The sequence below is a fragment of the Vigna umbellata genome, chromosome 11, assembly GCF_029865625.1.
Source record: "Vigna umbellata cultivar VRB3 chromosome 11, Vumbellata_1.0, whole genome shotgun sequence".
NCBI classification, from domain to species: domain Eukaryota; kingdom Viridiplantae; phylum Streptophyta; class Magnoliopsida; order Fabales; family Fabaceae; genus Vigna; species Vigna umbellata.
The window spans coordinates 30,708,921-30,734,575 of record NC_142175.1 but is presented as its reverse complement, the minus strand read 5'-3'; the positions used below and the strand labels follow the sequence as shown (position 1 = coordinate 30,734,575).

Sequence of the window (25,655 nt, the reverse complement as noted above, 5' to 3'; positions counted from 1 at the left end):
ACTGCTTGCCAGCTCCAAGTCGTGTGTGGGGTAATTCTTCTCATGAATTTTTAACTGCCTAGAAGCGTATGCCACTGCCCTTCGTTCCTGCATCAGTACACAGCCCAAACCTTGATACGATGCATCACAATATACCTCAAAAGGTTTGGCCGTGTCTGGAATGACCAACACAGGAGCGCTTGTTAATTTCTTCTTCAATTCCTGAAAGCTCTCCTCACATCTATCAGTCCAAGCAAACGGCTGGTCCTTCCTGGTGAGGTAAGTTAGAGGGGCTACTATCTTAGAAAATCCCTCAATAAATCGCCTATAGTAGCCCGCAAGCCCCACAAAGCTCCTAACTTCTGTTACAGAACGTGGACTCTCCCAATCCAGCACTGCCTTCACCTTGGCTGGATCCACTGCAATACCACCAGCAGACACAACGTGTCCCAAAAAATTGGATCTCCTTCATCCAGAATTCACACTTTGAACGCTTGGCATACAGTTCTTTCTCCCTCAATACACTCAAGACAGTCCTCAAATGGTCTTCATGCTCTTCAAAGCTCTTGGAATAAATGAGGATATCATCAATAAACACCACAACAAATTTATCCAGGTACGGTCTAAAAATTCTGTTCATGTAATCCATGAAGATTGCAGGTGCGTTTGTCACTCCAAAGGGCATCACCACATACTCATAATGGCCATAGCGTGACCGAAATGCAGTCTTCTGAATGTCCTCCTCTTTAACTCTGATTTGATGATAGCCCGAACGTAGATCAATCTTAGAAAATACACACGCACCATGCAACTGGTCCAGCAGGTCATCAATCCTTGGAAGAGGATACTTGTTCTTGATGGTCAGCTTATTGAGTTGTCTATAGTCAATGCATAGCCGTGAGCTGCCATCCTTCTTCTTTACCAACAATACAGGCGCTCCCCAAGGAGAAGCACTCGGCCTGATGAACTTCTTATCCATTAAATCTTCAATTTGCTTCTTAAGCTCTACCAACTCAGCTGGTGCCATTCTGTAAGGTTGAACCGAGATGGGTGCAGCAGTAGTTACCAACTCAATGGTGAATTCTACCTCACGGATGGGAGGTAGACCAGGGACTTCATCCGGAAAAACATCCGAAAATTCATCTATTACAGTTCGTCCTCCACTGTTATCAATAGTGGATGAACGCTCTATCTCATCATCTCCATACGTCATAATCAGAAAGCAGCTTGCTCCCTCCATAATGTCCTCCTTAAACTGTCCAAGAGTAATAGACAGTTCTTCTTCTTCTTCATTTGGGAAGATCAACTCCTTCTTCCCACAATCAATGAGGATCCGATTGACATTCAACCAATCCATCCCCAAAATTATTTCTAAGTCTTGAAGGGGTAGGCAAATGAGATTAACTTTATATTTACGTCCCTCAACTTCTATAGGACATCTCACACAAACTGTAGATGTCTTAATCCCACCAGCTGCTGGGGTTGACACCACCAGATCAAACTGTAATTCGCTCTCCACTAATCCCAGCTTCTCAACACACGCCTTCGAGATGAAGGAATGAGTTGCCCCCGAATCATACAACACATCACACGGCTTCCCAAACAGTAAGCAAGTACTGGTGATTAGTGTACCTGAACGAGCAGCTTCAGCACCAGTAATGGCATACACCCTTCCTGTTGCTTGTGCACGTCCACCTCTTCCCTGTTGAGTTCTTCCAGCATTTGGAGGTCTCATCACTGCACGGCCTCCCATATTACACTCCTGATCCGAGTGTCCGTTCCTCCCACATTTGTTGCAATGTTTCCCTCCAGCAAGTTGAGGACACGCCCATCTCAAATGCGGTCCTCCACACTGATAACACGTCAGACTCCTCTGCTGCCCAGTTTGGCCAACAGTGACCAAGGCTTGTGATCCACCTGATGATTGAGTTGGACGAACGTATGGGGACCTTCTTACGTTCGTTGTGTTTCTGGATACCACCTGCCCCCTATTCATCTGCTGCTTCTTCAGTTGTTCAGCCTCAGCAACGTTCTTCTCCAGTACCTTTGCTCTTTCAACCATGGCAGGGAAAGACCGAATGCACAGGCAGGATATCAACACTTTCAAATCACTTCTAAGTCCATTCTCAAACTTCCTGCACTGCCATTCTTCGTTTGTAGCCATGGTGTTAAAACGGACCAGATGCTTAAATTTGTTGGTGTATTCCGAGACGGACATACCACCTTGCACCAGTTGAAGGAACTCCACTTCCTTAGCAAACCGCACACTATCAGGAAAATACTCTTCATAAAATTTGGTTCTAAAAACCTCCCAGGAAATTGGATTCTGCGCATCTGTTAGGATGGCCTTCATGCTCGCCCACCAATGACTAGCTTCACCAGTCAATAAGTACTCTGTAAATGCCAAACGATTTTCATTTGGACATCTTTTGGCATCATAGATACGCTCCATATCCCTCAACCATTGATCAGCTTCATCCGGAAGCCCTTTGCCATTGAATTTGGCTGGATGGTGCTGCAATAAACTCTCTAAACTCCATTCTGCATGAGGTGCAGCGTTAGAAGAAGAGGCTCCTGGTGTGCCTCGGCCAGCTGCCAAAATATCCATTAGTTGTCTCTGCGTTGCTTCTGAATGAACACGAGAAGCCTCCATACTTTGCATTGCTTCCTGGTTTTGCCTCATCAAGGCAGCGTTCTGCTCCACCAAAGTTGCGTTCTGTTGTTGAAGCCTGTCTATGACTGCCTCCAACACACGGGCACTAACTGTTGCATCAGATTCGTTCGGCTGAGGTGGGGGAGGAAGTCTAGGAGCCATTCGTTTTCTGGATCAGAGAAAACGTACGTTAGCTATGTTCAAGAGTTAAAAATTACTAACTCATCAAACACATATCAAGCACACAACGAAAAGCACAGTGCACTCATACCCTATATGTCCTTAAAAGAACAAAACTGCTCTGATACCAATAAATGTAACATCCCAATAAATGATAATTACCATTAATCAGAACTAATCACATTTACAGTAAACACAATACAGTCTTAATATAAATAACAGCTGTTCCAAAATAAAACAGCACGTACAGTAATTTACAGAAGCTGTTCAGAAATCTAAAACTGAACATACAGCACATAACAGTACTCAGAAATAAAAAAAAACAGAACCAGTTACTGGACCAACGTTCTGCAACACTATACAGTCAATGTCCCAAAATGCTATACAGGAAGACTAACTATTGCTAATACTGTATAAACAGTGCTGTAAAACTACATACAGAATATCAAAATACAGCACCCAAAATTCTAAAAGCTGCTATAGAACGAGCCTCTACTGCTCAGCTTTAACTTCAACTTCCACAAGGTTGGCATCCTCCAAATTTTCTTCTTCCAGCATAGATTCAAGGGGAGCCTCACCGTCTGCTCACATCCACAACGGATGATCATTGCATTGACAAGACGGACATACAGAAACAGTAGACAACACAAGGAAAATTGCAAGGGTAAGCTTAGGTAATTTAATTCAATACAATCAACATGATTTAACATAATAAAATCAATCATACAGTTCATACAACATTAAACATAAATCCACGCATAAAGGAACTCATTCAAATTCTCATAATTATAGACTGTCCGGACTGTATGATCCATGTATCTACAGGCGTTCTTTGCACCCGGGTGATGTAGTAACTGGGATACCCTCAACAGCTGCCACCCGAGGTTAACCCTTATCAGCCCAAGTACTATAAGGACTAGGGCCTCCTGCCATTCCCACGCATGAACTACTCTCCTCTACATGAGGATGAGCAATCACGGAATATCAGGATGAACAGCCATCAGTAGCTTATCCATGGTCATACTACACTACTTCTCATATTCACATCATGGAGACGTTCCTCCTTGGAACGCTCTTTCACAATCCATTCCAATAAATCCATTCAATCCATAATTCGCACATATTCACAATTTCTCTTAATCAAATTTTCATTCTGTATTCACTCTCTTACTTTTAAGGAACAACCATCACTCAATAGATAGGAAGGAACATATTGCAGTACTCATACATCCACGTTTCTGAACGATAGAAACGAGCCATTTATCCCTTGATACTTGATGACACTTAATACTTTAAAAAGCTTGATCTTAGAATTTATGGATAATACTTAGAAAAATTTTAAGTATAAAGACTCCAGGCAGAATCCAAAGAATTAAACCAGTAAGAATTATTTAGATAAACAACCAAATATAATTGAATTCAGAAAACAACACTGCCAGTCTAAGACCGAACGTTAATTAATAATTTGGACGAACGCCAGATACGTTCGCTCACGAAGCCATGAAAGACGAGCGTTCAATTACAAAACCGAACGCTGCTCAGAACGAACGCCAGATCAATGATCGAGCACCAAGTAGAACGAACGTGTACTTTGAACGAACGCGCATTTGAACGCACGTGCACTTGAACGAACGTCCGTTATCAGACCGAACGCTAACTAGGACGAACGCTCAATCTAAGATCGAGAGTTACTTTGGACGAACGCTCAGTAAAATACTAAGCGCCCCTTATGACGAACGCTGGTAAACAAAACCGAGCGTCCCAACTATACTTAACTATTTTTCAATGGTTGGACACGCTAGGCTAAGCCGAACGCTCACGCCTAACTCTTAACACCAATAACGCTCGTTCTAAATCAGAGTCCTTTCCAAATGAAAGGATCCTCATTTTAAGTGATGTTCCAGGGAAACCGAACGGTATAAGACCGTTCGATAACGAGCGCACATGATCAATCAGAGAAGATGAAATTTCCAGATTTTTCAACTCGATAACTTCACAGATTTTCATATGATTCATAAACTTAGAATTTTATTTCCAACATTATTTCATACCTTACAGAATTTCCCAATTCAAACGTATCATTCCAAATCATCCAGAATTCAAATCATAATACAGTCCATACATTTCATTTTCTGCATAATTTCAAACAACATTTCTGATATACATCCAGTTCAACTCTGCTGATTCATGCACACACTCAAAATTCATCTATGGCATACATTTCAGACAACCAGCACACTTCAACAGTATTCATCTTTCATATGCAACCAGTACAACAAGTTCTTTTCACACATAATTACACATCACGTATTTCATACATTTCAGACATTCAACATTATTCATTACTGTCATACAGATCAAACATATATTAAATGAAATTACTAAAGCTTCCCTTACCTGTTACTGCAGTATTCTCCAAATTGCTTAAAATTTCACTCTAGCACTCACGGCTTTCTATCCAGTAAATCACTCAACCACTTCCACTAAATCTAATACACCAAAATCATCACAGATCAGATTTCTAATTCTGCATGCAACCAGAATTTTGGTTCGCATAAACTAAATGAACAATTATGCAGAATGAGAACTTACCAGTTCAGTTCTCAATTCTGTTCGGATCAACTTGATACTCACGGTGCAGGGAACTTTTCTACTGGTTCTGAAATGGGATTGGAGTAGATTATGGTGAGTTACTTCAGAGAGGAGATGAAAGAGTGCAGAGAAATGCAGAGAATATGGAAGATCAGAAATTGGAGAGGAAGAAGGTGATTGCATGGAATGAAGAGAAGTGTTTTTCAGAGAAATCACTTTCTCTCCCTCGTCAAACGGTTGAGCAGTTATTCACTGCCACCTGGTTTCCAATACTGATTTTAGAAGCTTCCAAATTGACATATGGCATTCAGTGCATGTAGAGAGGATTTAGTGGAATTTTGACGTGGCAGGTAATTTAAAACAGTGATCAGAGAATGGATTTAAGTGTGTTAATTTTATCAGGTTCTCACATATACATTTTTTTACACAAAAGATAGCACATTTCATCTACTATAAATTCTGGTAATGCATCAACGAATAAGCACTGAATAATATCAAATTATATATATATGTTTTTCAATAATATTGTTCTTTAAATGGAGGACAAAAAACCCCACGTATTATCATCATCCCTGAAAAGTCTGGGATCCTTCATAAACTCACAATCTTGACTAATACAGTAATTAATTAGGAATAATTTAGGGTTGTCCAAAACGACGACGCCGTTCCAAGGTTTGAAATTTTAATCTGCCTCCATTTAAGAACCTACTCCATTTTAATAAACCAGCAATCATCCACAGTTCAGCTCATGCTTGGTAACTTACTATGTCACTTTAGAAGACTTAGAAAATAATGAGAAATGGAATATATACTCAAATTATGATACTATATTCAATAATTTATGATAACATGACCATGGTTGTAGGACTATAGTGACGTAAGTAACCTAATATCTTATATACTATAAGAACAATTTGACTTTGAAAATGGAGAATCAAATTATTGACTCGAAAGGGTGGGTGGGGGTGAAAAAGATAAAGTTTGAAAAAAAGGAATGAAAAATGAAAAAAAAAACAATAATGGTAAATATTGAAGTAATTACACAGACTAAGCAAATATAATGCGAACCGTTTAATTCATTTTAATTAAGGTCAGTTTATGCACCCTTTTAACAAGTTCAAAAGTTATAACATGACTTATTTGAAAGGTGATATAAAATAAAATATAATAAAATGTGTTTTATTTTATTTGATAATTTTTTAAAGTTTGTATGTTTTAAAAACAATAGATTGTACTTTTATAATAAATTCGGTAAATTTCTTTTTTTATTCTGGGTTTTACTTTTCACTACAAACCATCTTTGACCAATTTTTGAGAGTGATTTTGTTTTCGTTTTCGTTTTATCTTTTGTCATTTATTACCACAAGCATGCTGCTACAGTATAAAACATAGTAATGAATTTGCGAGAAACACATAAGACTTGGTCGTTTCGTTCTAATAATGCTTTCCAGTTCACAACTCAAAAGGATTCAAACAACATAAATTGACCGAAACTCAAAAAGTTGATTAAAAGAAGTATTAAGGACCAACTGAAAAACGGGTTGACCCATCTCAGCCGAAACTTTATTATGGACCCGAGTGTCTGTGCGCCACGCATGTCTCCTGTTATTAGTCTTGATTAGGAAATTTACAAAATGTAATTTCTATTGCTTAAATACGTAAGTACAAAGAAATCTTTCAAAAAGATAAATGTTACATTGATTTTTTAATTTTTATTTTTACTTTTGTTAATATTTCCATTTATTAGTAATATCATATGATGATTTGATTAGTCAATGTTTAATTTTGACTTAGATCATCCAATGAACCATTTGAAAAATCGATCGATCAAGATGCAAAACGGTTGATCATTAATTAAACTGATTAATGTTGATTAACTTAAAGATAAAATGTGATTATCTACAATTAGGTCATGATTAGACCAATATTAATAAAAGAAGACCTGTCTGAAACCTATAAATACAGGTTTGAAATGAAGAAATATGTGATATTGCATTTATTGCGTCACTATTTTATAACTGTCATTGTTAAACTGACTTGGATATCAAAATATCTTATGTAAGTATCTCCAAACGATTTGAATGAGCGTTAAACCTATAACTCATACTTAAAAACAAACTTTAAAATTCAACCGATTCACCATACTTTAGATTGTTGATCTCAATCACACTCAATCACACGCCTTGAAATATTAATTTATCACTTGATTTATTTACCATTTCTTTCAACAACTCTTAGGCATTGTTAGTGGCAAATAATTTATTATTTTTGAGATTAACCTGAGACGATTTATGATAATGATAATTAGTTTAGGTAATTTACGATGATTTGCGAGAAAAGTTTTGAAAAGAGGAGATATAATACAAAATGAAAAGAAACAAGTGGATTTATGAGAATTATTTGGTAAATTAATAATTTATTCTGATGCACAACGTTTGGTTTCTTAAAATAATTATATTTCTTACATTTAAATATAATTATTTTAAAAATAAATATAAAGAAAAAAGAATTATATTACACTAAAAAATAACACACTGACCATTATTAATTTAATTAAATCAGTCAAACCTCCTTACTTTCTGTTTATTTTTCTCTTAACCACTTAAATCAATTCTTCAATTTTTCACACACAGCACTAAAAAAAAGAAATTAAAGTGGGAAATTAAGAAGTATTAAATTTTGACTGTCTCAAACTATGATAAACTTGTGTTATTAAAGTTGTCTCCGCGTATATCTATAAGTTGATTTCCTTTTTTGTTACACATGGAAAGAAAGTTTTGTTTGTTCTTATTGATTGTGAATTCAAAGCTGCTTTATAGTATCATCATTCTTGAAGAAAAGGAACTGCCCAGAGGACCCGTTCTTGTTAGTTCAAGAGTTCTCACTTCAGAGAAACTTTTAAAACTTATAAAACCAATTTGGTGTTTTGAAGCTTCACTTTATGTGAAAGTGGTCAGTAAAAGTAGTATATAAAGAAAAAGAAGGTCATAAATTCACGTCGAATTAAATTAAAAACCATATTTTATACGAGTGCATTAATTTTGTATTGATCTCAAATCTTTTTAAGTATTTTTCTTTAAAGAATTGAACACACAAAGTCTTACTTTATTTTCCAAACAAGTTCGTTATAAATTGTTTTTATACCAATTTTCGACAATTTTTCAGACAGGTTCATTTATAGGAGATTAAAGTGTGGGAACTAAATAAAAAGAGTGATATTCCTCTATTTTTTTTTATTTTATATTTATGTTTTTCATTTTTATCTAAATTTTGTTGGTTCAGAATTACTAATTGTTTTCTCTTTTACCAATTTTTAGATGTTGTTGTTGTTAATGAACAACCAATAACACAATTTTTTTATAATTAGGTTTTTATAATTTTTGAATAAACGAGAGATTAAAAATAAAGTTTACTACTAAAAGAAAAGTCACATGTTTCGTCGCATATCTTATTGTTTTGTGTAACATCCCAATAAATGATAATTACCATTAATCAGAACTAATCACATTTACAGTAAACACAATACAGTCTTAATATAAATAACAGCTGTTCCAAAATAAAACAGCACGTACAGTAATTTACAGAAGCTGTTCAGAAATCTAAAACTGAACATACAGCACATAACAGTACTCAGAAATAAAAAAAAACAGAACCAGTTACTGGACCAACGTTCTGCAACACTATACAGTCAACGTCCCAAAATGCTATACAGGAAGACTAACTATTGCTAATACTGTATAAACAGTGCTGTAAAACTACATACAGAATATCAAAATACAGCACCCAAAATTCTAAAAGCTGCTATAGAACGAGCCTCTACTGCTCAGCTTTAACTTCAACTTCCACAAGGTTGGCATCCTCCAAATTTTCTTCTTCCAGCATAGATTCAAGGGGAGCCTCACCGTCTGCTCACATCCACAACGGATGATCATTGCATTGACAAGACGGACATACAGAAACAGTAGACAACACAAGGAAAATTGCAAGGGTAAGCTTAGGTAATTTAATTCAATACAATCAACATGATTTAACATAATAAAATCAATCATACAGTTCATACAACATTAAACATAAATCCACGCATAAAGGAACTCATTCAAATTCTCATAATTATAGACTGTCCGGACTGTATGATCCATGTATCTACAGGCGTTCTTTGCACCCGGGTGATGTAGTAACTGGGATACCCTCAACAGCTGCCACCCGAGGTTAACCCTTATCAGCCCAAGTACTATAAGGACTAGGGCCTCCTGCCATTCCCACGCATGAACTACTCTCCTCTACATGAGGATGAGCAATCACGGAATATCAGGATGAACAGCCATCAGTAGCTTATCCATGGTCATACTACACTACTTCTCATATTCACATCATGGAGACGTTCCTCCTTGGAACGCTCTTTCACAATCCATTCCAATAAATCCATTCAATCCATAATTCGCACATATTCACAATTTCTCTTAATCAAATTTTCATTCTGTATTCACTCTCTTACTTTTAAGGAACAACCATCACTCAATAGATAGGAAGGAACATATTGCAGTACTCATACATCCACGTTTCTGAACGATAGAAACGAGCCATTTATCCCTTGATACTTGATGACACTTAATACTTTAAAAAGCTTGATCTTAGAATTTATGGATAATACTTAGAAAAATTTTAAGTATAAAGACTCCAGGCAGAATCCAAAGAATTAAACCAGTAAGAATTATTTAGATAAACAACCAAATATAATTGAATTCAGAAAACAACACTGCCAGTCTAAGACCGAACGTTAATTAATAATTTGGACGAACGCCAGATACGTTCGCTCACGAAGCCATGAAAGACGAGCGTTCAATTACAAAACCGAACGCTGCTCAGAACGAACGCCAGATCAATGATCGAGCACCAAGTAGAACGAACGTGTACTTTGAACGAACGCGCATTTGAACGCACGTGCACTTGAACGAACGTCCGTTATCAGACCGAACGCTAACTAGGACGAACGCTCAATCTAAGATCGAGAGTTACTTTGGACGAACGCTCAGTAAAATACTAAGCGCCCCTTATGACGAACGCTGGTAAACAAAACCGAGCGTCCCAACTATACTTAACTATTTTTCAATGGTTGGACACGCTAGGCTAAGCCGAACGCTCACGCCTAACTCTTAACACCAATAACGCTCGTTCTAAATCAGAGTCCTTTCCAAATGAAAGGATCCTCATTTTAAGTGATGTTCCAGGGAAACCGAACGGTATAAGACCGTTCGATAACGAGCGCACATGATCAATCAGAGAAGATGAAATTTCCAGATTTTTCAACTCGATAACTTCACAGATTTTCATATGATTCATAAACTTAGAATTTTATTTCCAACATTATTTCATACCTTACAGAATTTCCCAATTCAAACGTATCATTCCAAATCATCCAGAATTCAAATCATAATACAGTCCATACATTTCATTTTCTGCATAATTTCAAACAACATTTCTGATATACATCCAGTTCAACTCTGCTGATTCATGCACACACTCAAAATTCATCTATGGCATACATTTCAGACAACCAGCACACTTCAACAGTATTCATCTTTCATATGCAACCAGTACAACAAGTTCTTTTCACACATAATTACACATCACGTATTTCATACATTTCAGACATTCAACATTATTCATTACTGTCATACAGATCAAACATATATTAAATGAAATTACTAAAGCTTCCCTTACCTGTTACTGCAGTATTCTCCAAATTGCTTAAAATTTCACTCTAGCACTCACGGCTTTCTATCCAGTAAATCACTCAACCACTTCCACTAAATCTAATACACCAAAATCATCACAGATCAGATTTCTAATTCTGCATGCAACCAGAATTTTGGTTCGCATAAACTAAATGAACAATTATGCAGAATGAGAACTTACCAGTTCAGTTCTCAATTCTGTTCGGATCAACTTGATACTCACGGTGCAGGGAACTTTTCTACTGGTTCTGAAATGGGATTGGAGTAGATTATGGTGAGTTACTTCAGAGAGGAGATGAAAGAGTGCAGAGAAAATGCAGAGAATATGGAAGATCAGAAATTGGAGAGGAAGAAGGTGATTGCATGGAATGAAGAGAAGTGTTTTTCAGAGAAATCACTTTCTCTCCCTCGTCAAACGGTTGAGCAGTTATTCACTGCCACCTGGTTTCCAATACTGATTTTAGAAGCTTCCAAATTGACATATGGCATTCAGTGCATGTAGAGAGGATTTAGTGGAATTTTGACGTGGCAGGTAATTTAAAACAGTGATCAGAGAATGGATTTAAGTGTGTTAATTTTATCAGGTTCTCACATTCCCCCTAACTACAAAAATTTTCGTCCTCGAAAATTCTAAGGCTTACCAGGGAATAGATGTGGATACAACTCCTTCACTGCCTCTTCAACCTCCCATGTTGAGTCACCAGTCTTTGCATTCCACACCACTTTCACAAGACGAACATCCTTCCCTTTGTAGAGTCTGGTGCGGCTGTCTTCCACACAAACAGGTTGCATCTCCAGTGTTCGATCTGACCTAAGTTGGATATCTTCTAACTCCAATACGTGTGATGGATCTGCTATATACTTCCGGAGTTGTGAAACATGAAAGACTGGATGCAGGTTGGACAGTTGAGGTGGCAAAGCCAGTTCATACGCCACTGCTCCAATCTTCTTCAGAATTTGATAAGGTCCAACGTACTTGGGAGAAAGCTTCTTTGGACGCAGGACTCTTCCCACACCAGTGACTGGATTCAACCTCAGGAACACGTGATCTCCAGCAGCAAACTCTAAGGGTCTTCTTCTCTTATCTGCATACGATTTCTGCCTACTTTGAGAAGTCTTCAAACGTTCTTGAATCAATTTCACTTTCTCTGTTGTTTGCTGGATTAATTCTGGTCCAGTTACTGCAGTTTCACCTTCTTGGAACCAACACAAAGGAGTTCTACATTTTCTTCCATAAAGAGCTTCAAACGGTGCCATTCCTATGCTTGCTTGATAACTGTTGTTATAGGTAAATTCAACCAGTGGCAGAACTTCATCCCAAACCCCCATATGATCTATCACACATGTTCTCAACAAGTCTTCAAGAGTCTGGATGGTTCGTTCAGATTGGCCATCCGTTTGAGGGTGATAAGCAGAACTCATTTGCAGTTTGCTTCCCAATTCTCCTTGCAGTGACTGCCAAAAACGAGATGTGAATCTCGTGTCTCTATCTGATATAATGCTTGAAGGAACTCCATGCAGTCTAACAATCTCCTTAACGTACAGCTTTGCCAAGTTGGTCATAGACATCTTCAAATTAACAGCAAGGAAGTGAGCGCTCTTAGTCAATCTGTCTACAATCACCCAAATTGAATCGTGGTTTCGGACTGTGCGTGGCAGATGAGTCACGAAATCCATAGAGATGCCATCCCACTTCCATTCTGGAATTTCCAATGGCTGCAGCAATCCTCCAGGTCTTTGGTGTTCAGCCTTAGCTCTTTGACAGGTTAAGCAAGTTGACACAAAACGTGCAATGTCACTCTTCATACCCGGCCACCAGAAGGATAAACGAAGGTCTTGATACATCTTAGTCATGCCAGGATGCATGCTAAGACGGCTGCGATGTCCCTCCTCCAATATAATTCTTTTCAACTCTCCATCGTTTGGAATGCACGTTCTACCCATGTAACGTAACATGCCATCCGTTCCAGCATTGAATCCCTTAGCCTGATCTTTACCGAGCACGTTAAAGATTTTCACCAATTCTTCATCTTCACGTTGCTTCATCCAAATTCTGTCAAACACATCACTGGAAATTCTAAGATTACAGCATCTGATAACGTCCGTTCCTACATCAAACTGCAATCTTAGATCTCTAAAACTCTCCACCAAATTCCACTCCTTTATCATCATTGCCGAAACCCTTACTGCTTTCCTACTCAATGCATCAGCCACCACGTTTGCTTTTCCAGGATGATACAGTAATTCAAATTCGTAATCCTTCAAGAATTCAAGCCACCTCCTTTGCCTCATATTCAACTCCTTTTGATCAAAGAGGTACTTGAGACTCTTGTGATCACTAAATACTTGAAACGTTGCACCATACAGATAATGCCTCCAGATTTTTAAAGCAAACACGACTGCTGCCAGCTCCAAAATATCCATTAGTTGTCTCTGCGTTGCTTCTGAATGAACACGAGAAGCCTCCATACTTTGCATTGCTTCCTGGTTTTGCCTCATCAAGGCAGCGTTCTGCTCCACCAAAGTTGCGTTCTGTTGTTGAAGCCTGTCTATGACTGCCTCCAACACACGGGCACTAACTGTTGCATCAGATTCGTTCGGCTGAGGTGGGGGAGGAAGTCTAGGAGCCATTCGTTTTCTGGATCAGAGAAAACGTACGTTAGCTATGTTCAAGAGTTAAAAATTACTAACTCATCAAACACATATCAAGCACACAACGAAAAGCACAGTGCACTCATACCCTATATGTCCTTAAAAGAACAAAACTGCTCTGATACCAATAAATGTAACATCCCAATAAATGATAATTACCATTAATCAGAACTAATCACATTTACAGTAAACACAATACAGTCTTAATATAAATAACAGCTGTTCCAAAATAAAACAGCACGTACAGTAATTTACAGAAGCTGTTCAGAAATCTAAAACTGAACATACAGCACATAACAGTACTCAGAAATAAAAAAAAACAGAACCAGTTACTGGACCAACGTTCTGCAACACTATACAGTCAACGTCCCAAAATGCTATACAGGAAGACTAACTATTGCTAATACTGTATAAACAGTGCTGTAAAACTACATACAGAATATCAAAATACAGCACCCAAAATTCTAAAGCTGCTATAGAACGAGCCTCTACTGCTCAGCTTTAACTTCAACTTCCACAAGGTTGGCATCCTCCAAATTTTCTTCTTCCAGCATAGATTCAAGGGGAGCCTCACCGTCTGCTCACATCCACAACGGATGATCATTGCATTGACAAGACGGACATACAGAAACAGTAGACAACACAAGGAAAATTGCAAGGGTAAGCTTAGGTAATTTAATTCAATACAATCAACATGATTTAACATAATAAAATCAATCATACAGTTCATACAACATTAAACATAAATCCACGCATAAAGGAACTCATTCAAATTCTCATAATTATAGACTGTCCGGACTGTATGATCCATGTATCTACAGGCGTTCTTTGCACCCGGGTGATGTAGTAACTGGGATACCCTCAACAGCTGCCACCCGAGGTTAACCCTTATCAGCCCAAGTACTATAAGGACTAGGGCCTCCTGCCATTCCCACGCATGAACTACTCTCCTCTACATGAGGATGAGCAATCACGGAATATCAGGATGAACAGCCATCAGTAGCTTATCCATGGTCATACTACACTACTTCTCATATTCACATCATGGAGACGTTCCTCCTTGGAACGCTCTTTCACAATCCATTCCAATAAATCCATTCAATCCATAATTCGCACATATTCACAATTTCTCTTAATCAAATTTTCATTCTGTATTCACTCTCTTACTTTTAAGGAACAACCATCACTCAATAGATAGGAAGGAACATATTGCAGTACTCATACATCCACGTTTCTGAACGATAGAAACGAGCCATTTATCCCTTGATACTTGATGACACTTAATACTTTAAAAAGCTTGATCTTAGAATTTATGGATAATACTTAGAAAAATTTTAAGTATAAAGACTCCAGGCAGAATCCAAAGAATTAAACCAGTAAGAATTATTTAGATAAACAACCAAATATAATTGAATTCAGAAAACAACACTGCCAGTCTAAGACCGAACGTTAATTAATAATTTGGACGAACGCCAGATACGTTCGCTCACGAAGCCATGAAAGACGAGCGTTCAATTACAAAACCGAACGCTGCTCAGAACGAACGCCAGATCAATGATCGAGCACCAAGTAGAACGAACGTGTACTTTGAACGAACGCGCATTTGAACGCACGTGCACTTGAACGAACGTCCGTTATCAGACCGAACGCTAACTAGGACGAACGCTCAATCTAAGATCGAGAGTTACTTTGGACGAACGCTCAGTAAAATACTAAGCGCCCCTTATGACGAACGCTGGTAAACAAAACCGAGCGTCCCAACTATACTTAACTATTTTTCAATGGTTGGACACGCTAGGCTAAGCCGAACGCTCACGCCTAACTCTTAACACCAATAACGCTCGTTCTAAATCAGAGTCCTTTCCAAATGAAAGGATCCTCATTTTAAGTGATGTTCCAGGGAAACCGAACGGTATAAGACCGTTCGATAACGAGCGCACATGATCAATCAGAGAAGATGAAATTTCCAGATTTTTCAACTCGATAACTTCACAGATTTTCATATGATTCATAAACTTAGAATTTTATTTCCAACATTATTTCATACCTTACAGAATTTCCCAATTCAAACGTATCATTCCAAATCATCCAGAATTCAAATCATAATACAGTCCATACATTTCATTTTCTGCATAATTTCAAACAACATTTCTGATATACATCCAGTTCAACTCTGCTGATTCATGCACACACTCAAAATTCATCTATGGCATACATTTCAGACAACCAGCACACTTCAACAGTATTCATCTTTCATATGCAACCAGTACAACAAGTTCTTTTCACACATAATTACACATCACGTATTTCATACATTTCAGACATTCAACATTATTCATTACTGTCATACAGATCAAACATATATTAATGAAATTACTAAAGCTTCCCTTACCTGTTACTGCAGTATTCTCCAAATTGCTTAAAATTTCACTCTAGCACTCACGGCTTTCTATCCAGTAAATCACTCAACCACTTCCACTAAATCTAATACACCAAAATCATCACAGATCAGATTTCTAATTCTGCATGCAACCAGAATTTTGGTTCGCATAAACTAAATGAACAATTATGCAGAATGAGAACTTACCAGTTCAGTTCTCAATTCTGTTCGGATCAACTTGATACTCACGGTGCAGGGAACTTTTCTACTGGTTCTGAAATGGGATTGGAGTAGATTATGGTGAGTTACTTCAGAGAGGAGATGAAAGAGTGCAGAGAAAATGCAGAGAATATGGAAGATCAGAAATTGGAGAGGAAGAAGGTGATTGCATGGAATGAAGAGAAGTGTTTTTCAGAGAAATCACTTTCTCTCCCTCGTCAAACGGTTGAGCAGTTATTCACTGCCACCTGGTTTCCAATACTGATTTTAGAAGCTTCCAAATTGACATATGGCATTCAGTGCATGTAGAGAGGATTTAGTGGAATTTTGACGTGGCAGGTAATTTAAAACAGTGATCAGAGAATGGATTTAAGTGTGTTAATTTTATCAGGTTCTCACATTTTGACAAATAATCGAGTTGTCGTGTTATTATTATGTTATAAGGTAACATTGTTTCTTAAAAACAAAAGTACAGCAAAAACGGGGAAAAAGTTTAGGGAATAAAAGATAATCCAAAGTTTTAAAATAAAAAGATATAAATATGTTCTTTTATATTTTGCCTTATGATTATCTAAATAATGTTTGACGTGGTTGGAAAAATATGTTTGTAATTTTGATAGGTTTCGTAAACTATAACTTTATTATATAGTTACTTTTAATTGATAGGATTATAGTTTAAAACCAATCTTTTTTATTTGTTAGTAATAAAAAAATTAATGTTTACTAGTTTATTTGATAAATATTATATGTTCTTAGTCTATCTAAAACATCTTAATCCAATGACACTATATTGACATATAGTTATTGAAGCTTAGTCAATATTTTTGAATGAATGTTCGACATATGAAATTATATTAAATAGTTTAACAACTTTATTATCTCTTTGATATCTATGGTTGAATAGAATCATATTATGTGTAAAATAATTAACTTTGCTAAAGAAACCTTAAATCTTATGTGTCCACTATTGAATATAATTGTTTTACTATTTAATAATCAATTTATTATTTTATTGCTTAATTAATTATATAAAAATATATATTTAATTATTGATGGGTTTGTTCTTAGTATGAATGAACTACATTGGATGTACAAATTATAAAGTAATTCTTTTACTAGTATGATTCTTAGAATAGCTACAAAAATTTTGTTAGAATGAGCTAACTAAAGGGGTTAGGTATAATAATAAAAGTCAATTTTACACAAAGTGAGTTAATTGCTATGGTTTGATCGGGGATTGAAAATAAAATACTTAGATTCAATACATGTAAACAAATTTTTGAGATATTTATATGTTTTGAAAAATAAAACAAAATACAAAATTCAAGGAAACGAGACATGTATATTTCCATCCTAAATTTCTTGTTTTTTAAACAGTAAAGATATATTTAGTTTTTTTCATTATCTTCTGTGACTTTGAAAATAGAAAGTAATATATATATATATATATATATATATAATTATTTATAAAAAATAGATAAATTTTAAAAGAAAAAAGGATTTAAGTTAAACTAAAGCCTCTCAAATAGCTTGACAAAACCATGTTAAACAAGAAAAATAAAGAGTTTGATAGAAAAACATTCCACCTCATTCTTTTTCGTTACTTTTTATACATACTTGTAAAAACACATATATATACATATATTTATTAATTTTTATTATTAAATTTACAAAATAATATATATAGAAAATAAGTATAAAATAAATAATTTTTATAAATTTGATTATAAATAATTTTTTAAAATAGTTATTGAATTTAAAAATAATTTTAAAAAATTTATATTAATAAAAATAAAATTAGTAATAAAATGTGCATAGAAAAAAAAAACTATTATCAAAATAAATTCCACTATCATAGTTATTATAAATTATAGATGAGGCATGTTTTTCTTAACTACCGATAGAGTCGTAAATCAAAATGTAATTGATTTTTTAACTTTGCCGACCTGATATGGTATATTAATTCAAACAAATAATTATATAATATATAATAGAGTCAGCAGGAACATAATTGGAGTGTATTTCTGAAGGGAGTGACGTAGTATTTTTGCATCATGATTCGTGATTTTTCTTTTTCTCTTTCTTATCTGACCTAATCAAAATACGAAGCAATGAAACAAAAATTTGGTGTTCGGTGCATGGAACCTTTTAAAACTATAGAAGCCTAGAACCTGCATTTGGAATTTAATCCCATCGTTATCATATGAGTCTCGTTTTTAGACACGACATATACACGCTAAATTACGAAAAAAACTAAATTTTTAAAGTTGTTTCATTTACAAAAAATATCAAACAAATTGTATTTGTGACATCCGAACATTGACGAGGACGGGAAGTGATCGTCGGTACAAGAGGCACAAAATGTAAGGGACACTGACAAGGAGCGACTCCTGACAGGCTTCCAGTGAAAGGGACACATAGATGAATTGAACATACACCGGAATGAGAGGATCTAGAGACTATATAGATATGAGACTATACATTTGAAAGATAGCTTAAAAGCCTAAACCATAAGAATTCGATGGTTAAGCGTGCTTAACCTGGAATAATTTAAGGATGAGTGACCTTCTGAGAAATTTTCTCGAAAAGTGTGCGAATGAGGACAAAACACATTAGAAAGCCTGGCAGTCGATATTCTCTGTAAGTTGTCGAAGCGTGAGCGTTACAGTATTTATCAAAATTTATGTTTTTCATTAAATAACACAGCTTACGATAAAAATAAAACAATTTTAATTTCTTACTACTGTATTTCTTTTACACTGTCATTAGGAAGTAATTTAAGGGGTCAAGATTTTGTTCACTTTAACGTCAGTCAATAAAGTAAGTTATCGAGACTTGAACTTTATCTGGTCTTTCATCTTAAATACAAAGAACATCTTAGTATTCAATGAGTTTGTTATCTCAATTGATATCTATATATAACTAAGACGTTATGATTTATCTAAGCTTAAATGTTAAAAGTGAACATTCTTAATTAAATTGAAAATAATTTATTGACAACACTCTAATGTAGTTTAATAAGATAAGATATTTAAATTTACTTACCGTGGTCGTTGAAAGGCTTTTTAAGAAAATTTTGGATATAAGTTATTTTTCAGAATTTTGATAATTTTTTTTAATCTTTTAAGTTTATTAACGACTTTAATTTCACTTATACAAAATATTATATCATTTTTAATTCAAAGTCTTTTAAAATAATGCATCTATAAGTCTTTCTTTTATAAAGTTTCAACTTTCTATTTTTTACTAATTTTCTACTAATGTACATCTTACATTCACACTTAATTTTTTATACATCTAATATCTAGAATTACAATTTTCATAAAGATAATTTTTTCTAATTCAATAAATTATTAACAGATTACACTTTATTTAGAAAAATTTAAGATTAAATATGTTTTTAATCATTAAATTTTGATGTGAAATTAAAATTTGTTATTGTCTGAAATTTTAATATATTTTTATTTCTCAACTTTAAAAATGAATAAATATAATTATTTTAATCCAATTATCTTAAATTTTATTAACGTGTCAAAAACATTTTCCAACCGACATTAAAGCAGGAACAATTAACTCTTTAACAAGTGTACAATTTGTTATAAGTAATAAATAAAAATTTCAAGTTTTTTTCAAAATATTTGGGCTTGTTTGTCTAATTAAATTTATTTACCAATTACCACTATAATATGAGTCATGGTTGGATAAAAACATATTATAAACAACCAAATTGTACTATTTGTGATATGATTTAGTAAAATTTTCATCAAGATTGAATTTTATTAATCAATAGAAATTCTATACAATATATCTCTATCTCATTCAAACATTTACATTAAATTTATACTAGTCTTAATTTCTTATGACCAAATTCTAAATCTATATGTTGAATTACTAATTCTTTGGTCTATTTAATATAAAATTTGCATTAAATTCATTTGCATTAAATTCATATGTCTAGAATGAGAAAAAAAATTTGAATTCATTCTTATAACCAAAACATATTCATATCATTCTAAACATTTTTACTTATTCATGACTTAAAACCCGTTCAAATATTTGATAAAAATCCAAAACAATAATCAAATGCAAATTTAAAACAAGTTTTTTTCTTTTTGTTTTAAGTTATAATAAAGCAAAATGGTTTTCTTAATTTAAAACCGAAGGTGAAACTTGATGTGACTCGAAAACTCTTTTATTCCCTTGCATATCCAACTAAAAAATCCTAAGCCATTATGAAAACAATTCTAATTAATTTTTAATCCAGTTATCAAGATTTCGTCTTAGACTTGTAAAGAGAAAAACACAAACATCATGATTGAAGGAGAAAATACGATAAATTTACCACCTCAACAAGCCAAGTAGCTCTGAGAAGAAGGTCAAAAGATATCCTTCCATGTGCAAAATCTTAGTTTTGAAGAAGAGAAGGGAATTTGAAAAGAAGAAGAAAAAAATGAGAAATGAAAAGTGATATCGTACATCAATTTTTTTTAGAGGTTTCTTATGTTAAAATTTATAATTTCTACAATTTTCAAGATTTCTTTTAATCACTCTCTTTTGTACATAACTAAGAAGCCCACTTGTAAAGTCAAAACATTATGAAACTCATTAAACTACGCGAAGACAGACAAAGCACTCGATCACAAAATTCCCAAACTATACTACTATATTACTTTATCTCTCTCTTAGTATAAAATAAAACCTCGGAACACGGATTTCCTCTAACATACCTTTTCTGATTTATTATTTGAGGTAGGTTTGATTAAAGTTATAAAAACTATAAGAATTTCAAGGGAATATAAACGTAAACCACCCTTACACATATTGTGGGCTTTAAGGGAACACGTAAAGAGTACACCCAAACATAAAAAAATGTATGATTTTTTAATCAAGCTATAATTTAAAATCCCATTCACTTATCTTTTGATCATCTACCATACCATAAAAGGAAAACTTCTTTAGACCCTATCCAATTGTTCATATTCATTTATATGTGCCTCCCTAAAATAAACACACATGATAAACATAACCTAGGAAATTGCGAAGAACCACGATACCGGTAAACGAACTCATAAAAACAGCATGCGAAGAAACTGCACAGAGATGATGGTTTTGGCAACATGACAAAGAAATGATGTTACTTTCTCTAACAACTTCGTTTTATGGTCTGAACGTCCATAAGAACTTGTGGTGTCAATATTCAAAGTCAATTACGAATTATGGGACCACCATGATCCAAGTGATCAATCTTAGAAAGAATACGGTGCTTCAATTCATACCTGGAATTGGACAAGTACTACGTGATTTCCATATCTTTGACATTTTTTATTGCTACTGCCAGCTTCATCTTGCACTCTTCCAGAATTTATTCTAGAGGTCATAATGAACTCTTTTTACCGGAGTGGAGAAAATATTTGTTTTCCGACGTAGCAAAAGTGAGGTATTTAGAGATATGTTATCTTTCTAAACATAAATTGTAATTTTTACTATTATTTATTATTGATGTAAAATAAGTTATAGAAATTTCATAGATCTAATACTAATATATACGACTTCAACTTATATATAAAAAATGATATTGACATTCAAACCAACATTTTTTAAAAGTAAATTTATGAATTTTTTATATATATTATTTAATTTTTTTTCATTTTTACTTTATGACAAATTAGATTCATGTACTATATGACCGTCTGGTTAGTTATTGACCAAGTGACCTAAAACAATAACACACTAAGGCTTGAATTAAGCAATCGTTACGTCAAGATAATTGAATTGTCATAAACATTCAATTACCTTAAGTATCACCAATAATCAAATTGATAAAATATGCTTATCAGGTATTTGGTCATGATTAAGCCTCTACTAATCATAAACTTATCTTGAAACCTATAAATATAAGTATGAGGTAGAGAGACAGGTGATTCCATTTATTGTGAATTTAAGATTTTACTGTGTTAACTAAACAATCATAATATTGACTTGAGCGTAGGAGCACCTTTAACAGGTATATCTCCACATGGCTTAAATACTGTGTTTTAAGAATTTGAAATGACTTTGCAACTGAAACTCAAATCTACATTAAGAAACTTGAAGAAAAGTGTGAAGGAGTATTTGATTGTGATCCCTAACCCACACTCACAACAGTTTCGTTAAAAGAAATAAAAAAAATTAGATTCTTAACAAATAATTACATTGTATATGCATATTTTAAATACCTACGGATGAAGTTTTAAATAAAATTATATAACTTTACAACAACTTTTTTACATTTAAATAATATAAGACCCACTTGTTTCAATATTATTGATTTGGATTGGACTGTTAAAAGAATATAAATCAATTAAATTTGATTAGTTTGTATTTTATTTCTTCTAGATTTGATTAAAATCAACTAATAATAAATACCTTTACTTAAAGTATTACAAATCGTGTTGTAATAAAATCAGCGATGATAGTAAAATATATGTTTTCAGAAATTAAATTAAATTGATATTTAATACTCTAGATATTATTTATATAATTGTATTAGCTTAATAAGCATTTAAAATTAAATTGGTAGTTTAATCTATAGAAGTTATCTATAAGTATGTTAGGGTGTATTTGTGAACGGTGTTTTGAATTTGGAAGTAGGTAGTTTGAAGTTGGAGGGTCTGCTACGGTAGAAACTTTGGTCCGTATCCTTTTCAGCGCAACCGTGTTTTCTTAATTTTCAGTCGCACACACTAGAAATTAACTAAATCCATTTAATGAATTTTAAAAGGTAGAAAGGAACTTTCCAAAATAAAAGTAAATAAAAATGAAAGAATAGTACAAAATAAAATTATCTCTTTTAATTACTTAGGTAAAAGTATGCATACATTTTTTCTTCGTTATTAAAAAATTAAAAAAAATACATTTAAAAATAATAACCTATGATTTTAAGTTAACTAAAATAATATTATTATTATCACACATCTAAAATATTATTTAATCTTTCCCCTTAAATAAACATTTTATTGCAACAAAACTAATATTTTTTGTAACTGTATTTACATATATTGACAAAAATATCATTGAATATAGAAATGTAATCTTTCCAATTCTATTAATTTTTGGTGTTTCATAGACTTTTAAACCAATTAAAGCTTATTTTCTTGTCCTATTTTCCTCCCGTTTACAATTCTTTCACCAATTTTCTAATCTTAACAAACAAAAACTTAATAAATACATATTTGGTAAAACAATGACCTCATTTGATGATGATTTTAACAGTGACATTTTCACAATTTGTTCGAATTTTGCAATAATGATTTTTCTAGAACCGTTTTTATACAATTATATATAGAATAAGGTTTGACCTTTTTTTTGTTTATCTTGCTGTGATTTATTTTCTTTTAAGTTGGACAGTTTTTTTTAATGTTTGATGGAGTTTTTGTCGTATGAGTTTATTTTTCGTAATAAAATATTAAAAAAATTAAAATAGTTATAGAAAAAAAATTATACTTTTTAGAAGAAAAAAAATAAAAAATAGAAAAAAAATATCAAATGGATATAAAAAATTCATCTGTATAAATATCATTTTTGTTTTCATTTTTACTTAATTTATATGTGTCATTTGTTATCATTAACCGTCAAACATTACAATTTATTAGTGATATTACACTTTTCATCAACCCTATCCTTTCCTCTTCAAAATCCAAATTAGTTATTTTTATTCTAAATTTTAAAGATTTTTGTACATTGGATAATTATTTTTAATTATGAACTTGTATTTGAGTTATATTTTGACTATAGTGTGCTTGTTTTGTTGTATTAGTAAATTCTTTCAATGCATTGATATTGATTTAAGGATGTTTGACCAAGATAAATTAAGTTGTTTTATTTTATTTTTAAAAATTTTATGTATTTTTTTTAAGTCTTATATTACCACAATTTGAGATAAAATTTTATAAATTCAATTTAGTTTAAGTTATATAGTTTCTTAAACACATGGGTAGTATATTTCATCAATTTCTATGACATATTATGCAAGATATAATTTTACAATTATTGACATTTGTTATTTGTAATATTTTTTTGTTAGAAATCTCATATCGACTAGAAATAAGGACAAATTTTAATATATAAGTAGGGGTGTAAACCTCACTTTACAAGCTGGTTTTGACTTAAAACCATTTTCTAATACTTTTAATATACTTCATTTCACTATTTTTTTTTCATTAAGTTATATGCTATCGATTTATGCTTTCATATGATATGGTTGATTCAAACTACTATGCAAAAATTATTATATAGACATGTTGCTTTATCGAGACGAATAACAATAAATTTTGTTTTTAATAAAATTGAAATACAAGAACAACATCATTGAGCAACGATTTTCGTTGAGAATTGTTGGCAAAGATTTACACACAATGACGATTTTGTATATAACTATCATTGTATGTACTCAACATAACAAACATAAAAACTCATCAAATTTAATCAATATAAAAAATTTCTATTTTTAACAACTACTCAAACAACAATGGTTAAGAATAGTTTTCAAAATTTGTAGAAATTCATTATTAAAAATGTTTTGTTTTGCAACAGTTAAATATTGATCATGAATATTTGTGAGGACGAAATAAAATTTATATTTTTCAGTAAAAAATGAATAGAATATATATTTTTATCGGTCGAGAATATATTATATATATTATAGCATTGCGCTATATATGAATATTGTTATAATATAACTTTAGTTTCTAGTTTAACTATTTTATAAAAGTTAAATAGTGTTCCAATTAATATAACTAAACATGAATATACATAAATAATTTCATTATAAAAGATTTAAAAAAATCACATTTCATCCCCTCTTCAAATCATAGAAAAATAATGACATATAGAATATGTTTAACAGAAAATTTATTTTATGAATAAACAACTACCCACGAAATAATTATTATATTTAATTTTAATGCATTATCAACATATACATTTTACATTATAAATCATATTAAATGTAATATTGAAGCAGCTATTACAAAGCTAATCATTTTACTAATAAACTATAATAAGATAAAAAGTTTAATTTTTTTCTTGTTCAGGATAAAATTATCCACACTACCAGTTAACTAAAAAATAATAATGTATTATAATTTTGAAAATAGTTAAAGTGAAAATCTACACACGTGAAGTTCCTTAGAATTTGTATATATAAAATATAAAAAAGTAAGAGAAAGAGTGATAGTTGTATACATTGTTACTTTTTTAGGCTAAAAATCATTAAAATGGATATATT

General features: G+C 33.1%; 1 protein-coding gene and 1 long non-coding RNA gene across 3 annotated transcripts; both read right to left on the bottom strand.

The window, feature by feature from the left end:
• Positions 1-334: 334 nt before the first annotated feature.
• LOC148191517 (uncharacterized) lies at positions 335-5,808 on the bottom strand. Its single transcript, XM_088101398.1, has 3 exons — positions 5,405-5,808; positions 5,210-5,301; positions 335-3,393 (listed from the first exon to the last, which is right to left on the bottom strand). Exon 3 carries the CDS (start codon positions 2,792-2,794, stop codon positions 335-337), a length of 2,460 nt encoding a protein of 819 aa, XP_087957524.1. The 5' UTR covers positions 2,795-3,393; positions 5,210-5,301; positions 5,405-5,808.
• Positions 5,809-13,558: 7,750 nt separating this feature from the next.
• On the bottom strand, positions 13,559-16,511 carry LOC148191516 (uncharacterized). Of its 2 annotated transcripts, none has more exons than XR_015783081.1 (3): positions 16,379-16,511; positions 16,184-16,275; positions 13,559-13,777 (listed from the first exon to the last, which is right to left on the bottom strand). It is a non-coding gene; the product is annotated as an uncharacterized LOC148191516 (long non-coding RNA). The 2 variants fall into 2 exon arrangements; XR_015783080.1 differs by lacking the exon at positions 13,559-13,777 and adding an exon at positions 14,267-14,368.
• Positions 16,512-25,655: the final 9,144 nt, after the last annotated feature.

What these genes read in the sequence shown, in the direction of transcription:
- LOC148191517 (XM_088101398.1), bottom strand. Translation starts at nt 2,794, where the DNA reads ATGGCTCCTAGACTTCCTCCCCCACCTCAGCCGAACGAATCTGATGCA.